Here is an 18,380-nt window from a genome sequence, read left to right on the forward strand (position 1 = left end):
CTTTCACTTCCTTGGTTAAGTCTATTCCTAGATATTTTATTATTTTTGTGTAATTGTAAATGGGACTGTTTTCTTAATTTCTCTTTCTGCTTATTTATTATTAGTGAAGAGAAATGCAATAGGGGCACCTAGGTAGCTCAGTCAGTTAAGCATCCAACTCTTGATTTCAACTCAGGTCATGATCTCACGGTTCTATGTTCGAGCCCCACATCTGTGCTGTCAGCACAGAGCCTGCTTGGGATTCTCTCTCTGCCTCTCTCTCAACCCTTCCCCTGGTTTCTCTCTCTCTCTCTCTCTCTCTCTCTCTCTCTCTCACACACACACACACACACACACACACACACACACATTCTCACTCTCTCTCCCCCAAATAAACTTAAAAAAAAAAAAAAAAGAAATGTAACAGACTCATGTTCATTGATTTTGTATCCTGCAATCTTATTGAATTCATTTATTAGTTCTAGTAGGTTTTTGGTAAAATCTTTAGGGTTTTCTATGTGTAGTATTATCTCTTCCTTACCAATTTGTGTGTCTTCTATTTCTTTTTCTTATCTGATAGCTATGGCCAGGACTTCCAGTACTATGTTGAATAAAAGTGGTGACAGTGGACATCCTTGTCTTGTAACTGACCTGAGAAGAAAAGCTCAGTTTTTCTCTCCATTGAGGATGATATTGGCTGTGGGTTTTTCTTATATGGACTTTATTATGTTGAAGCATATTCCCTCAAAATCTACTTTCTTGAAGGTTTTTATTATGAATGGATGTTGTATTTTGTCAAATTCTTTTGCTGCAACTATTGAAAAGATCGTATGTTTTTTTATTTTTTCTTTTGTTGATGTGATGTATCACACTGATTAATTTGCAAATATTGAACCACCCTTGCATCCTAGGAACAAATCCCACTTGATCGTGGTAAATGACTTTTTTAAATGTATTGTTGGTTTCAGTGTGCTAATATTTTGTTGAGGATATTTGCACCTATGTTCATCAGAGATATTGGCCTGTGGCTCTCCTTTTTGTGGTGTCTTTATCTTGTTTTGGTACAGGTAATGCTGGCCTCATAGAATGAATTTGGAAGGTTTCCTTCCTCTTCTTTTTTCTGGAATAGCTTGAAAAGAATAGATATAACTCTTCTTTAAATGTTTAGTATATTTCACCTTATGAAGCTCTCTGGTCCTGGACTTTTGTTTGTTGGGAGTGTTTTAGATTACTGATTCAATTTCAGTACTAATAATCAGTCTGTTCAAATTTTCTGTTTCTTCCTGATTCTGTTTTGTTAGGTCACATGTTTCTAGGAATCTATCCATTTCTTCTTCGTTGTTCAATTGGTTGGCATATGATTTTTCACAGTTTTCTTTTATAATCCTTTATATTTCTTTGCAATTTTTATTTCTTCTCTTTCATTTCTGATTTTTAAAATTTGGGTCCTCTCTCTAGCTGAAGGTTTTATCAATTTTGTTGATCTTTTCAAAGAACCAGCTCCTGGTTTCATTGATCTTGTTTTTTGTTTGTTTGTTTGTTTGTTTCTATATTGTTTATTTCTGCTCTAATATTTATTATTTCCTTTCTTTTACTGGCTTGGGGTTTTGTTTGTTCTCCTTTTTCTATCTCCTTTAGGTGTAAGGTTTGCTTGTTAATTTGAGATTTGTCATGCTTTTGATGTAGGCCTGTGTTGCTGTAAATTTCCCTCTTAGAGCAGCTTTTCCTGCATCCCAAAGATTTTGGGCTGTTCTGTTTTCATTTTCATTTGTCTCCATTTATCTTTTAATTTCCTCTTTGATTTTTTGGTTGACCGATTTATTGTTTAATAGTACATTATTTAACCTCCAAATATTTATGTTCAGATTTTGTCTTGTGGTTGATTTCTAGTTTCACAGCATTGTGTTCAGTAAAGATGCATGGTATGACTTCAATCTTTTTGAATTTGTTCAGACTTGTTTTTTGTTCTAATATGTGATCTATTCCAGAGAATCTTCCATGTGCACTTAAAAACAATATGTATTCTGCTGTTTTAGGATAGAATGTTCTGAATATATAGATCCATTTGGTTCAATGTGTCATTCAAAGCCACTGTTTCCTTGTTGATTTTCTGTTTGGATTATCTGTCCATTGATGTAAGTGGGGTATTAAAGTCCCTTACTATTTTTGTATTACTATTTATTACTTCCTTTTTGTTTGTATTAACTCTTTTATGTATTCGGGTGCTTTCATGTTGGGTGCATAAATATTTACAATTGTTATATCATCTTGTTGGATTGCCCCCATCAAAACATTTTTTTGTAATGTTTTTATTTTTGAGAGAGAGAGAACATATGCACAATGAGTGGGGGAGAGGCAGAGAGAGAGAGGGAGACAGAGACTCTGATGTAGGCTCTGCACTGTCAATGCAAAGCCCAACGTGGGTTTCCAACCCACAAACCATGAGATTATGAACTGAGCCAGTCAGCTGCTCAGTTGACTGAGCCACCCAGGAGCCCCACACCATTAATGATTATACAGTGTCCTTCTTTGTCTCTTATTTCAATCTTTTGTTTTAAAGTCATTTTATCCAATATAAGTATTGTTACCCTGGTTTTCAAATCCATTTGCATAATAAATACTTCTCCATTCCTTCACTTTCAATCTGCATGTGTCTTTAGGCCTGAAATTGGTCTCTTATAGGCAGCATATAGATGGGTCTTGCTTTTTTATTCATTCTGTCATCTTGTCTTTGATTGGAGCATTTAATCCATTTACATTCAAAGTAATTATTGATAGGTAAGTATTTATTGCAATTTTGTTACTTGTCTTATGATTGTTTTTGTAGTTCTCTCTTCCTTCCTTCTCTTGTTCTCTTCTCTCATGATTAGTTGGCTTTCTTTAGCGATATACTTGGGTTCCTTCCTCTTTATTCTTTGTGTATCTATGACTAGTTTTTGATTTGTGGTTTCCATTCATTTTGTATATTAAATTGATAGTCACTCACGGCTGAACCCATTCTTTAAACCTCTCCCCACCTCCATGTTTTAGATACATGGTGTCATACTTTACATCATTTTATTTTGTGGGTCCTTTAAGTGATTTTTATAGATATACTTATTTTTACTGCTTTCATGGTTCCTACTTTTCTTACTCTAACTTACAGTCTTTCCTTGCCACACAGAATCCACTTTAACATTTCTTGTAGGGCTGGTTTAGTGGTCATAGATTCCCTTAACTTTTGTTTGTCTGGGGACCTCTTTATTTCTCCTTCTATTCTGAATGCTAACCTTATTGGATAGAGTACTCTTGGTTCCATGTTGTTTTCTTTCAGCACTTTGAATATATAGTGCCATTCCATTCTGGCCTGCAAAGTTTCTACTGAAAAATCAGCTGATAGCCTTATGGGGTTTCCTTTGTATGTAAGTATTTTCTTTTCTTGTGGTGCTTTTAAAATTCTTTCTTTGCTGCTTCTTTTTGCCATTTTAATTACTATGTGTCTTGTTGTGGACCTTCTTGGGTTGATTTTTGGGGGGCTCTCTGTGCCCTTGGATCTGGATTTCTGTTTCCTATCCCAGATTTGGGAAGTTTTCAGCTATTATTTCTTCAAATAAATTTTCTACCCCTTTTCTTTCTCCTTTCCTTCTGGGTTCCTTATAATGTGAATATTGCTGAGTTCCCTAAGTCTATTTTCATTTTGAATTTTTTTTTTCCTCTCAGCTGTTCAGCTTGATTTCCTTCTATTATTCTGTATTCCTGGTTGGTGGCCCATTCTTCTGTTTACTCTAGTCTACTATTTACTCGATCTGGTGTATTTTTTATTTTATTTATTGCATTCTTCAACTCTGATTGGTTCTTTTTCTGTCTCTATGTTAAGGGTTTCATTGATGTCCTTCAGTCTTTTTTTCAAGTCCTGTGAGTATCTTTACAACCACTGATTTAAATTATCTAGCAGGCATATTTCTTATCCCCATTTTGTTTAGGCTGCTTGCTGTGATTTTGTCCTGTTCTTTCATTTGGGACATATTCCTCCGTCTCTTCAGGTTGTCTAACTCTCTGGTCTGTTTCATTGTGTTAGGAAAGTCTCCTGCTCAGCTATGTCTCCTGCTCTTGATAGTAGTGCCCTTATGAAGAAGAAGTCCTGTAGTGCCCTGCAGTTCAGTGTCTCCTGTTCAGCAGAAGCTGGTGCATCAGGAGAATCTTCTATGTCTCTTGCATACATCCTGCTATTTTGGCTGAAACACTTTTTCCTTCAGTCCAGTAATCTGCAATGGCTCTCTTTGCCTATTGTGGACAGGGTTTGGTCCCTGTGGGGTTAGTGCAGGACACTTTCCCTGTATTGTACCCTAAGAAGCCTTCATTGGTGGGTGGGGCCTATAGTAAGACCAGCTGTCTGTCCCACTGCTAAGCCTCTACCCTGATGGTTGTGTGTGGTTCTTTCCCTCTCCCTGGGGCAGGAGTCAGTTTGGTGTGATACTGGCTCCTGTTTGGGATGCTTGCACACTGCCAGGCTTGTGGTACCACTTTGGATTAGCTAACCCAAGAATGTATTGGAGGGGGCAGATCCTCAGAAGTGTGTGGGGTTGGAGGAATGGTATTAGCAAGGTTTGCCTGGGTCTGCTGCAAGAGGGGACGTGAAGCAGAGGCCTGGCTGGAGGGAATGTGTCTGCAGGGGAAGAAGGGGCAGGGCATGCTCTTTGTAAGTTATGCAGTGAGTGTAGGTGCTGCACTGGGCCCCACCGATGCCTGTGTGTCTGGGCTGGGGGAACAGGGAAGGAAAATGGTACCCACCATCATCTTTGTTCCTGGAAAAGTGTCCCATTGATCCCTGCCCTTCTAGCTGGAACTCTTAGATTAGTAAACACATCTCTCCCCCGTATGCTCCTGGTATTTTTCAAACTGCTGTTTCTACGTTGTATCACAGCAGGTCTGTCTGTTGTAATGTTTCTTTAAGGACTGGGAGTCAGTTTCCTCTCACCCTCCCAGTTCTCTCAGAGCCAACCCCACTGATTTTTAAATTTCCAGATTTTAAGCCTCATTCATTGTAAGAACTTGTGAAATTTCGTCCGTTTAGTTTTCAAAGCCAAATGTTACGGAGATTTGTCTTTCCTGAGTGGGCTCCTTGGTGTGAGAATCTATTTCTCTCCCCTTTCTGGGATTGTGGGTCCACCCTCCCCCAGACTCTCCTGCAGTCTTTTTCACTCCTCACCATGTCTCCACCCTTCTTACCCTCTTCAAAGCTGCCTCTTCCCTACATTTAGCTGTGGTGAATTTGTTCTTCCAGTCTTCAGGTCGTTTTCTGGGTTTTTTACACTGATGTGTTACCTAGTTGTATCAATGGGACGAGGTGAACTTAAGGTCCTCCTACTCTGCCATCTTCCCCGGAAGTCAGTTTTAAGTGTTTTCTGTTGTTGTTGTTGCTGTTGTTGTCGTTATATGAATTCTGAATATTAAAAGTAGATATCTAATAAAAATGTAATGTAAACAAAAATATAAACAGTAACATAGTCAACCCCCATGCACACAGTATCTAGCCTCAACACTTACCAGCAACTGGATAATCTTATTTTTTATTTGCCTCCACCCTTTCCTATCACTTGATTATTTTGAAGCAAATGATTATTAACTATTTCGGTGTGAACCTCTAATAGACAAGCGTTTTTAAAAGCCCCTTATTACCAATATCGCAACTGAAAAATTAATATTGATTCCTTAATATCACAAAAAAAGCCCATTAATGTTTACATTGCCCTGACTGTTAAAAAAAGATGTTTCATTTTTTAGCACATCAGGATCTAAATAATGTTCATAAAATGCAGATTGTTGGGGTATCTCTTCAATTTCCCTTTATAGATGTCATGCCTCTCCCCGACTCCACCTTCTCTATTTCGCTACGGTTTTTTTGTTAGAAAAAAGGGGACTGTTTATCACATCTGGGTTTTGCTGATTGCGTTTCTAGTCATCTAATATGCATTTCTATGCACTGTGCTTCATGTACATTGGATGTCGTAGAGATTTGATTAGGTGGTTTGTTTACTTGGAGGATGCTGTCTTAGCGTTAGTACCTTCCGCCAGAAGGTACGTAACATCTAGTTTTCTCTTTTTGAGAAGTCATAAAGTATTGATGATACTTGTCTATGTTGATTGTTTGCAGCTTACGAAATGGTGTTCTTCTAATTGACTCTTTTCTTCTTCATTTATTAGTGTAATAATTCTGTAATGGAAAACTGCCCCTCGTCACAATTTCGTTTTATTGAGGTTTGCAAAGAAAAGTAAGAATAAATTCTTTTTTTTTTTTTTAAGTTTATTTATTTACTTTGAGAGAGAGCACACAAGTGGCAGAGTGGGAGGGCAGACAGAGAGGAAGGAAGAGAATCCCAAGCAGGCTGCATGCTATCAGTGTGAGCGCATGAACTGTCAGACTGGATTATTTCTGTTATTCTTTCTTCGTCTTCAGTAATTTTTCCTTTTACCATTTCACACGTGCTGCTGAGCTCCTTTTGTGAACTTTTCATTTCACTCACTATATGCAACACCAGAATTTCCATTTGAACCTTTATATAATTTTGATTTTCTTATTTCTTCTATTTGCTGATTTATTATTGTCACACTTTAATTCTTTAAATATGATTTCCTTTAGTTCCTTCAGCGCACTTATAATAGCTGCTTTGAAGTCTTTTTCTGCTTAATCCAACATCTGGGAATACTCAAAGACATATTTATTGACTGCTTTCCTCCCTGATTCTGGGTCACACGTTCCCATTTTTTTGCAAGTCTTATAATTTTCTTTTCGCTGAAAGCCAGTCATTTAAAATAAGATATTGTAGGAACTCTAGTTTGTAATTTTTCTTGTCCTTGATGATGACATTCAGGAAAATACCAGGGACGTTGTATTCCCAAGCAAGCCGATGGATAAATCCAAAGAAATTCACCACTATACTTAATTATTCTGCATACCAATTAATTTTTTAAAATTTTTATTTATCGATTTATTTTTGAAAGGTGGGGAGGGGCAGAGGGGGAGAGGGAGAGAGAGAATTCCAAGCAGGCTCCATGCTGTCAGTGCACAGCCTGACGTGGGGCTTGACGTCCTAAATTATGAGATCATGACCTGAGCCAAAATCAAGAGTTGGACCCTTAACCAACTGAGCCACCCAGGTGCCCCTGTACCAGTCAGTTTTTAAGAGCCTCGAGCTGTACCAAGGGAAGCTAAACTGTAATCTATAAACTGAAAACCATACTACAATAGTATTAGAAGACAAAGTCAGTTGTCTCTATAATCTCAGATCTCTTTCATTTTCTTTCTTGTTTCTGCATAAACAAACCCTTAAAAGGAAAATAATTTGATTGACTTAAACATACCATAGTTTACCTACGGAGGATGTATATAGTACCTCAAGGAAATGAATTTCCTATGGATTAGGCCAGTTCTATCCTTTGTGTGCATTTTTATGAGGAACATCTAGAAAAAGAAAGAGTTGGCTCAAGAGAAGGCATTTCTTTGGAGGAATTGCCCACTGTATCATCCCTAGGAGTTAAAAGTGGTGGGAACATCTTTGTAAGACTGATTCAGCCCCAAAGCTTAGTCAAGATCTTGTGAGGGGATTAACATTCATGTGAAGTATAAGTTTTCTTTTATTACTTTTCAGAGTAACGTCTTGACTTTTCATTAGGACCACATTTATTTAGCAAAATATCTATGCTGTGGCCATAAGAAATTGTAATTATCCTGAGATTGACCTGTCTTTATTCTATGTGACACCAGATTTTGTATGAAATTTCTAGAACTAGACCAACTCCTCAACACTCTCTGGACCAAAAGTACCTGTATCCGAAAAGATAAAATCCATCGCCTTGAAAGGAAACAAAACAACCTAACAATCTATGACTGGGGATACCCTAATCTATCTGTATCCATGGACCAAGAGTCAGAAGACATTTCAGTTTCCTGGGATAAGGTATCGTTATTCTTCTTCTTATACCACCAATTGCTACTGTCAAAGTGGTGAAAGTTCTATAAGAGTTGTGAAAAACTTAAGGGATGATGTGTATTTCCTTCAGTATGAAAATATTCTATTTGTATGGAGTGGTCATGGGTTTTTTTCTTCTACAAATGGGTCTCTGCTGACATAAATGTGAGGCCAAGATATGTAGGAGAATAAGACAATAGATATAGATAGATATAGATAGATAGACATAGATAGATATACAGATAGTAAATATATATATATTACTACTTCCTCCCTTGTATCTATATCGAATGCATGAATAATTAACTCAACAAACATACTGAACATTTATTACCTGCCAGTCACCATCACGGTCATTGGGTATACAGTGTTGAAAAAAATAGGCACAACGCGGGGCACCTAGGTGACTCAGTCGGCTGAGCATCTGACTTCAGCTCAGGTCATGATCTCGCAGTCTGTGAGTTCGAGCCCCACATCGGGCTCTGTGCTGACAGCTCAGAGCCTGGAGCCTGTTTCAGATTCTGTGTCTCCCTCTCTCTGCCCCTCCCCGCCCCCCTCTCTCTCTCTCTAAAATAAATAAACATTAAAAAAAATAGGCACAACTCCTTTGGAACCTACAGGATAGGAATAGAACACAGACATTGCATATATACTTAAAATGATGAATGAATGCTTTAAACTTAGATAAGGTTATGAAGAGATTACTTTGGGCTGTGAGCAACAGAGAAATATTTGTATAGTAGGTAGCACTGAGAAGGTTTTTGAGAAAAGGTGATGTATGAGCCTATGAACATATTTATACCCATATTTCCTAAAGTTGTGCCCTAAAGTACATTCACTTGTCTATCTTGGTATTTCTTGAAATGGGTCCTATGATTAAATTGGTGTGGGAAATACTAGAAATACATATTACACTGTGGCATATTAGGGTATCTGGGAGGTCTCTCAGCAAATAAACTTCTTTGATCTTATTGAATCCAGCAATTCTCAAATTTTGACTCTAGAATCCTTCCCTGCCCTAACCATTTAAAATCCTGAGAAACTGATGTTCCGCGAGCGTGGCTTATGCTTATTGAGTACGTATGATGTGTTAGACATAACGCTATTTCACCTGCATTGCCTCATTTAATTATTATAACAACTATATGAGATTGGGGTCTATTATTCCATACTATAGATATTTTTCCATACTATAGATGAGGAAATTGAGGCATGGAGCTAATAAGTAATTGCTTAATGTTTACAGAAACTGAGGATATATACAGAGGTTGATAACATATTCTGTGCTCTTAACAACTGTGCTATTGCTTGGGGAAGGGTTGACTTAAAGAAAACTAGTTTTGTTATTTGTATCTCAGATGAGCAAGGTACAATTTGTACCTTAAAAGAGCAAAATCCCCTACAGATTGCTAACAATTCGGAACGTTTTTCCTGTGAGTTATGAATACATGATTGCACAGTACCATAGATTCCGTCCCTACCCCTGGAAGTTTGTATCTCTTAATACCCTTCACCTGTTTTGCCCAACCCCTTCAACCCTCCCACCCCCCACTCTGGCAACGACTAGTTAGCTCTCCATATCGAAGAGTCTGTTTCTTTTTTATTGTTGTTTGTTCTCTAGGTTTTTTTTTTTAAGACAAAATCAGATTATTAATTAGAATATTAGATATTTTTAAAAGTGAATTTTTGTTACTTGTGCGATATATATGACATTTATTAAAGTTGATTCTTTCAAACTCCTGCTTATTGTATTCAACCCAAGGTGAAGAGAGCTGAAGCCTGTGTTGGCCTTTGTTTGCGAAGTCTTTTTAGATGCTTCTTCAGGACTGGCTCTGAGGAAGGGGGCAAATTTGCCTAATGGAGACCTTATCTTCATAACGAATGCAGATTGTTTCCTAAAATTTAGGAACTACCTACTTAAGGCACGGGGCTTTAAAAAAGAGTTTTTTAAAAATGTTTTTATTTATTTTTGAGAGAGAAAAAGAGTACGAGAAGGGGAGGGGTAGAGAGACAGGAAAGACACAGAATCTGAAGCAGGCTTCAGGCTCTGAGCCGTCAGCACAGAGCCCAACACGGGGCTCGAACTCACGGACCGCGAGATCATGACCTGAGCGGAAGCTGGACGCTCAACTGACTGAGCCACCCAGGCGCCCCAAGCATGTGACTTCTAAGAACAGTAAGAGTCATTTGCTGTGCTACCAATGCCAAGTAAACAAAATCAACCTTTTCAATGGTTCTTCTCTGTCCCAACATGTCACTTTGCTTGTGACTCTTGATAGGACACTAAGATAGACTAGATCTGAAGAACCTGTGTATGTTATTTAGACCAGTGGTTCTCAAAGTTTTGTCTCTTGGCCAGAAGAGTCAGCATTGTCTGGGAACTTCTTGGAAATGCAAATTCTCAGGTCCCACCCCATCATCTTTTTTTTTTTTTTTTTTTAACGTTTATTTATTTTTGAGACAGAGAGAGACAGAGCATGAACGGGGGAGGGTCAGAGAGAGGGAGACACAGAATCTGAAACAGGCTCCAGGCTCTGAGCTGTCAGCACAGAGCCCGACGCGGGGCTCGAACTCACAGACCGCGAGATCGTGACCTGAGCCGAAGTCAGCCGCTTAATGGACTGAGCCACCCAGGCGCCCCCCACCCCATCATCTTTGAATCAGAAACTCTGAGAAGTAGAACCCAGCACTCTGCCTGTTAGGAAGCCATCCAAGCAATTCTCAAAACTAAAGTTCAGGAACCACTGCTTTAGAATATGTTTGTAAAGTTACCATAGAAGTCTGATGACATCAACACAAGGATACACATATACTGAAATTTTATGTAAGGGAATAAAGCGAGTTAAAAAAAATTTTGTTGTTACATTTATTTATTTTTGAGAGACAGAGAGAGACAGCATGAACAGGGGAGGGGCAGAGAGAGAGGGAGACACAGAATCAGATGCAGCCTCCAGGCTCCGAGCTGTCAGCACAGAGCCCGATGCGGGGCTCAAACCCACAAACCGTGAGATCATGACCTGAGCTGAAGTCAGATGCTCAACCGACTGAGCCACCCAGGCGCCCCAGGAAATAAAGATAGTTTAAAAGTTATTGGCTGGATAATCTAAATTTTCATTCTATATTATTCTTTATTAAAAATATTTTGGGTTCGGGGCACCTAGGTGACTCAATCCGTTAAGCATCTGACTTCGGCTCAGGTCATGATCTCACGGTCTGTGAGTTTGAACCCCGCGTCGGGCTCTGTGCTGACCGCTCAGAGCCTGGAGCCTGCTTCAGATACTATGTCTGCCTCTCTCTTTCTGCCCCTCCAGAGAGAGCTGCTCTCACTCAGTCTCTCTCTCTCTCTGTCTTTCTGTCTCAAAAATAAACTTAAAAAAAAACTATTTAAAAATATTGGGGTTTAAAATTTTATAGAATATATTGAATGACCTTTAAGGCCATTTATGTTAGTGATTTCAAAAAGAAATTTAAAACCAACAAAGGACCTGAATAGTACAGGAACAGCAAATAAAGATCAAGGGCACAGAAGCTTATAATAGAATACCCGTACTCTAGGAGAAGGTAGTCTAAGACCAGAACTATTAGATTTCTTGGCAATGAACTGGGGAAAGACGCATGGCATTCTGTTCATTTCCTCTCTCCCCTGCTTTACTTACCAGTCGAGCACTTCTTAATGAGAATATTTATTACGAAGGATTTGTCGTCAAAAGTTTGGTGTTCGTTTCCCTTTTCTGTTGTCAGTAGCTTTAATGATGAAGTCATTGTATCCCATTAGTAACAAATGGTGCAACAGAAAATACTGTCTTTGGCATAAATTATTTTGACAAAAGGAGAAAAAAAAATCCCAAGTTTAGTTTTCTGTTGCTGCTTTTTGTAGTAGAAGCCTTTTGGAGTTTTGCCCAGCCTTTTTCTGAGAAATGCCTGCCTCAGCCACAGGCCTGAGGCTGGCAGCCATGTCTGAATGGAATGATCCCACCTCCTATCTCGAGGCAAGACTGATTGAACCAGAGGGTTGTCTGACCCAAGGGAGTTCATCTGTGGCTTTGCTGTAGCAATCAGGTCTCTGTCAGGACTTGCAGACTCAACTCAGTCTTGGGTTTGTGGGCTGAGAGGTCGCTTCAGAGTTGGGGCTTATATGGCCATGTGTTTACTGAAAGAGAAAACACCGGACTGTAAAAGGAAATAAATATATGCAGAGGGAAAGAGAAAGGAGAAAATACTTGGTCCCGAAGAGAGAGAGAGAGAAAAAACAACTTTAGGTTCTGATTTTCTAGCTTCAGATTGAGTTCCTTTTGAGGTGTGGCTACCTTCTCAATCTTGGAGATCCTTAGTGTCCTTTCAGTACGATCTCCTCTTGGTTCTTGCTGGTTCAAGTGGCTTCTCATCCCTGCCACCAAACATTTCTGGATCAAGATAGGACATTTTTTATTCATGGGATCTTCTCCCCCCAAAAATTGTCTGTGGGAAAACCCAGCAAATATGTCATCATTATTTCCTGATTAGCAATGTGCCTTCTTAAAAATCCTTACGTTCTAAAGCGTGGCAAATCAGGAAAGCCTCGCAAGTCAATGAGTTTCTTAAAATACCTTATTGATTGTGACTGGAGCTCACGAAGATATTGCACGAGGGTCTGACTTCAGACCCCAAAGATTCTGCACGAGGGTCATCCATTTGTGCTGGTGGAACTATACACATTAAAACCTTTAAGTGTAACTTCTGACACACAAAATCAGCCCTTAACACTTCTGAGATGCACCAATTCCTTGTGGCAGCTTTTAGGGACGTCTTGCATTTGTTCTTTATCTATGATCCTGATCTCTTGTAAATATGCCTATACAACGTAGAAAGGCTTTAAAGACAGAGGAGCAGCAGTAGGCAATCGTAATGATTTCGGTTGTTTTTGTGGAGAAGGGACGTCCCTTACAAAGGTAGCCATATCGTTTAGTGTTTACACACGAGCTGGTTGACACAGCATTCAGTTGTTAAAATATTTACTTTGATTGCTTTTGAAAAGACATGTTGCCTACACAGGCTTACTAAATCAGAGAATATTAAAGACAATGATCTTATAACTGCAGAGCACCTGTTTCTCATTTGAAGTCTTCGTTCTGTTGCTACAAAGCCATCCCCACTAAAAAACAACAAAAGCATCGAGGCTTCCTTAGCCTGCTGGCTAGCAAACCATGCCACACATTGTAAAACACGGTTGCATGTTTTCAGGAAGGAAAAAAGTGTGCAAAACTCTTACTAGATAATACTCAAAATAAAAGTGAGAGACAGCTGGCTTTGATCAGAGATGAAAAATAATCCTTGGAAATTATATATGCACAAAGATTGCAGGGAAGAAAAATGAAGTCATGGCTTCATGTGTCCTTTTTAGCCATTCTGTTTAGTTCTGACTCCTTGGGAATGGCAACTGATGGTGGTAAGTTTGTTTGCTGAGATTAGTAACAATGACGTTTTCCCCCAAACAGACTTGCTTCTCTGCCGGGCAGCTGGTGGAGATATTTCTACAGAATAGCCTTTCACCCATTTCGAAGGAAGACTTTCAGCAAATGAGTCCGGGAATCATCCAGCAATTGCTCAGCTGTTCTTGCCAGCTGCCAGAGGACCAACACTCAAAGCTCCCACCAACCACTCTGGAGAGTAAGTTGTGGTTCTTCCCTGAGAAAGTTGGTGCCTATAACGTACATAATAATAACAGTTGATGGAAAGTTGGTGCACATAATGTCCGTAATAGTAACAGTGAACAGAAAGTTGGTGCATATAATGTACATACTAATACCAGTGAATGGATGTATACTTACTATATACCACACGCTGTTCAAAGCATTTTACATGTCTCACCTCATTTAATCCTCACAAGCACGCTATGAGCTAGATAGTATCAATGTCCCCCTTTTACAGATAGAGAAACAGGCACATAGAGGTTAAGTGACCTTCCCAAGGGCGCACAGCAGGTAAGTGATGGAGTTGGGATTCAAACCCGGGCAAGCTGGCCCCAGAGTCATTGTTGTCAGCCACTATGCTACAGTACCCTTCACCGAATATTTTATAGTTTGTATGTATGTTATATAAATTGATTTTTGTCCCATGTATATGACTGAGTCATAGACCAACTTAGTTCATAGTTGAGAAGGGGCGTGATATGAGAGCAAGAACCTTAACGATGGGGTCAGAAATGCAAAGTTGAGCCATGCCTTCTATCCCCAGCCCACTCTTGTGATCTTAAGGCTTCTCTTTATTTCCCTGAGCCTGTCTTTTTTTTCCTGCCCAGGGCTACTCACTGTAGCACTACTGTAGTAGGTGAGCTCTTTACCTTCTTGGGGTAGCTGTAAGTTTCAAATGGGATAACGGGTACGAAACTGTGTTGTGGAATTTAAAGCACTGTGTATTTAAAAGAAAAGGAAATAGTGGCCTGAGAACATTCGTGAGGGACCGCAAAAATGTGACCGTGAACGCAGGCACCATTCCAAATATTACCAGTGATCCCAGGGCCTTGTGTATGCTTTTTTCAGAGCATTTTGCTTTCTCTTTGCGATAGCCTCATGATGCCCATCCGGGATGAATTGTCCAGCTGCTCACTCCTAACTCACAGGGAATTGTGCCGCATTCAGCGGCTCATTTGAAGAGTTCACGTGAACAGAAACCTTGCCAGACCTACATATCTACCACATTCGCTGAAAGGAACAGAACTTCATTAAAACTGAGCTCTCATTAAAAGTGAGCAACTACATAATTCAGCACCTGGTGAGCAGTGATGGTTCTGAAATGGGTGAGAGGGACAGAAGCACGGCACCTGGGAGACTCCAGGAGCACGTTTTACATTTACATTCCCACCACCTCCCATGGTGTCTGCTTCAAACAGGCCGCTACAAAATAGCTTTCTGAACTGCAGATCTGCGAATTGTTTTTCTTTCTCATGAACACCTAGATCCTTCTAGGGACTAGTCTTGCTGAGAAAAATTCAGAGAAATCACACTCACTATGGAACCTAGGCAAACATTACCGTGCTCGATTTAAAGTGTTGCATTACGTGACTTAAGGGAAAGGCTTAAATATCAGACAATGTAAGAAGGAGGCATAGGAGACGTTACTAAGAGTAGTGTTTGGTGTGCTGGGACCTGACCCCAAAGTTCCAGGTTGGGTTGAGTTTCTGGGAAACAGTGTTATGACCACGTATAAATCAGGTTTCAGATATGTTCAAAGCAGCTGCCTAAGAATGGCTAGGTGTTTAATTATTAGGTCAAGTTCTATTATAATGATGCGAAACATTTAAATAGAAACTCTATAACTTATCTGACTCCAGTCAAGACGTCATGATACCTATATGAGGACCTGGGGTAATTAGCAGAGTCCTATTGCCACAAACGTCAGATTTTATGGTTTTCAGGCGACCTTTGCCACATGAGAGCAGGTGAAATCTGGTTCACAGAGGACCTGAACGTTTCTAAGCCCTAGAGTTAGGAAGTGTCCATCCCAGGGGCTCCTGGGTGGCTCGGTCGGTTGAGCGTCCGACTTCGGCTCAGGTCATGATCTCGCAATTTGTGAGTTCGAGCCCTGCGTCGGGCTCTGTGCTGACAGCTCGGAGCCTGGAGCCTGCTTCGGATTCTGTGTCTCGTTCTCTTTCTGCCCCTCCCCCACTTGTGCTCTGTCTCTCTCTCTCTCTCTATCAAAAATAAATAAAATATAAAAAAATTTTTTTTAGAAAAGGAAGTGTCTATTCCCCTCCAATACCAGCTGTCGTTGCCCTCAAGACAAAGGGGAGAGGAGTAGAAGAAGAATCAAAGGACTGGAAACTTTGTCTTTTGCCTGGGAAATCCCACACCCTAATTTATCCTTGTGAATTCTCAACATTTTCCGACCTTTTGTAGCTTTCATAAAAATGTGGCAACTTTGAAACTTATTAGACCTCCAGGTGCTCATGTTAAACTTCAGCTGTCTTTAATTTATGTATTTGATGAGAAGAATGACACTCCCCCATACAGTCTATTTGTCGAAGAGTATGATATGAACCTTGGTTAAATATCTCCAGGGATGTTTTTATAACATAGGTGTTTTTATTATGACAGAACAAAATGAAACCTCTAGGTGGGTATATGACCATTTCAAACGATTTTTATTATTTTTTAATTTTTTTAAGTTTACTTATTTATCTGGAGGGGGGCGAGAGAGAGAGAGAGAGAGAGAGAGAGAGGGAGAGAGAGGGAGAGGAAGGGGCAGAGAGACAGGGAGACAGAGAATCCCAAGCAGGCTCCGTGCTGTCAGCACAGAGCCTGACACAGGGCTGGATCCCCACAAACTGAAATCATGACCTGAGTCAAAAATCAAGACTCGGATGCCTAACTGATAAGCCATCCAGGTACCCATATTTTTTTAAATTTTTAATTGTGGTAACAAACTGAAATTGAAATGAGATTTAACCATTGTTAAGTATAGAGTCCTCTCTATCCTTTGAACAACAACTGTTTTATGGAGAGGTTCCCTAGAAGTGAAGGGGTAGTGATAAGAATGGAAAAATTTAAAAATTGCAAGTTTTTGCTTCTTTTGAGTACACTACCAACTCTATTTTAATATTAGACTCCTGTCTAATTTAGAACATATAATTTAATAAAAGTGCTCTTAAAATCACAAGTCTATTATCATGTTACCAGCTTTCATCATTAACACAAATTAGTGTAGAGGGCGAACCTTCCAAAAAAGAACCAGAATGGTAAGAATAGAATGTTTTCTGTTATAACAAATTTTAAGATGATCGTTTCTTAAAATCTACAATAGGCCTCAAGTAGTGTGATAATTGAATTGTTTGATTTAACTTATCTCTAGTCAGTAAGGATAGTTTAATTTTGTAATTAACTTCCTTCATTGTTTACAGACCAGTTTGTCATGGCTTGTTAGTAATTTCTAAAGAAGTAGAAGGACGAGTATTTGCTCTGAGTATCTGCAACCAAAGGAAAATGGTGGCCTGAAAAACTCTTTTTTATGTATAATAGATGTATAATATGTATATTATACATATACATATAATTATGTATAATAATGCAGCTTTTTTATGTATAATAGAGTACTGTAAATGTATTTTCTCTCATGATTTTCTTTTTCTCTCTTTCTTTCTTTGTCTTTTTTCTTTTAGAGAGAGAGAGAGAGTAAGGCAGGGAGAGGGGCAGAGGAAGAGAGAGAGAAAGAATCTCAAGCAGACTACATGCTCAGTGTGGAGCCCAACATGGGGGGCTCAGTCTCATGACCCTGGGATCATGACCTGAGCCCAAATCAAGAGTTGGGAAGCTCAACCAACTGAGCCACTCAGGCACCCTATTTTTATGATTTTCTTAATAAAATTTTCTTTTCTGTAGCTTTTAAAAAAATTTTAATAATGTTTACTTATTTTTGAGACAGAGAGGGACAGAGCATGAGCAGGGGAGGTGCAGAGACAGAAGGAGACACAGAATCCGAAGCGGGCTCCAGGCTCCGAGCCGTCAGCGCAGAGCCCGACGCGGGGCTCAAACTCACGGACCATGAGATCATGACTTGAGCAGAAGTCGGACACCTAGCTGACTGAGCCACCCAAGCGCCCCTCTGTAGCTTAACTCTTGCATTTTTCAAGGATCAACTCTGCGTGACACCGAAAGCCACTTTTTTCCTTTCTCTTAATCTTTTATTTTCTTCCTTGTCTCTTCTTCCCTCACACATATTTGCTCTTGTTTGAATAATCTTAAAAATTGCACTCCCTGAACGTTTTTTGAAAATTCAGAAACCTGCCAACTTGGGATCAACTTAGGGGTTCTGGAAGATTATTGCAATAATTTAAAACCTAGGCTGTCCAAATTTATGTTATCAACCATCACACATTCATCGATCGGTTTTTACCGATATGATCACTCATTTTAGGCACGGAGAGTAATAAACACTTTCGACATTACAAATAATTTTGAAAATTTTTGGAAGAGGGTACTCACCTTGTACAGAAACCTAGGTCTCCGGTGGCCCCAAATTGCATGCTCCCTCTGCCACTCTGCTTCCTTGGCGTCAAAAGATTTAGATGGGATTAGAAGGAAGTCATCGCCAGTCTATGGCAGCATATGTTGTAGTTTAAAGTGGGGGAAATTAATAATTTCTTTGGGGGTGGGAGATGAGCTAGGTCCTTGTTTGCTGTAGAGATTTTAGTAGGACGTAGTCAGGGTAGCTTCAAAGCAAAAAGGTTAACGGTGAAAGCGTTTTCATTCTTTTCCTTAAAAATCAAGACCTTTTAGGGGTGCCTGGATGGCTCAGTCGGTTACGCATCCGACTCTTGATTTGGGCCCATGTTGTGATTTCACCATTTGTGACACTGAGCCCCCCATCGGGCTTTGTGCGGACAGTGGAGGAGGCTGCTTGGGATTCTCTCTCTCTCCCATCTCTCTGTCCCTGCCCGGCTCTCTCTCAGAGCTCACTCTCAAAATAAATGAACATTAA

General features: G+C 39.6%; 1 protein-coding gene across 1 annotated transcript in view; it reads left to right on the plus strand.

Moving 5' to 3' along the window:
- Positions 1 to 18,380, plus strand: part of SLC39A12 (solute carrier family 39 member 12) — an 83,988-nt gene that overhangs the window by 16,289 nt on the left and 49,319 nt on the right. Inside the window, exons 4-5 of the mRNA XM_049626902.1 lie at positions 7,744 to 7,916; positions 13,403 to 13,574. Coding sequence (XP_049482859.1) covers positions 7,744 to 7,916; positions 13,403 to 13,574 — 345 coding nt within the window. The remainder of the gene's footprint in view (positions 1 to 7,743; positions 7,917 to 13,402; positions 13,575 to 18,380) is intronic.

The sequence above is a fragment of the Panthera uncia genome, chromosome B4 (genome assembly GCF_023721935.1).
Source record: "Panthera uncia isolate 11264 chromosome B4, Puncia_PCG_1.0, whole genome shotgun sequence".
In the NCBI taxonomy this organism is placed as follows: Eukaryota; Metazoa; Chordata; class Mammalia; order Carnivora; family Felidae; genus Panthera; species Panthera uncia.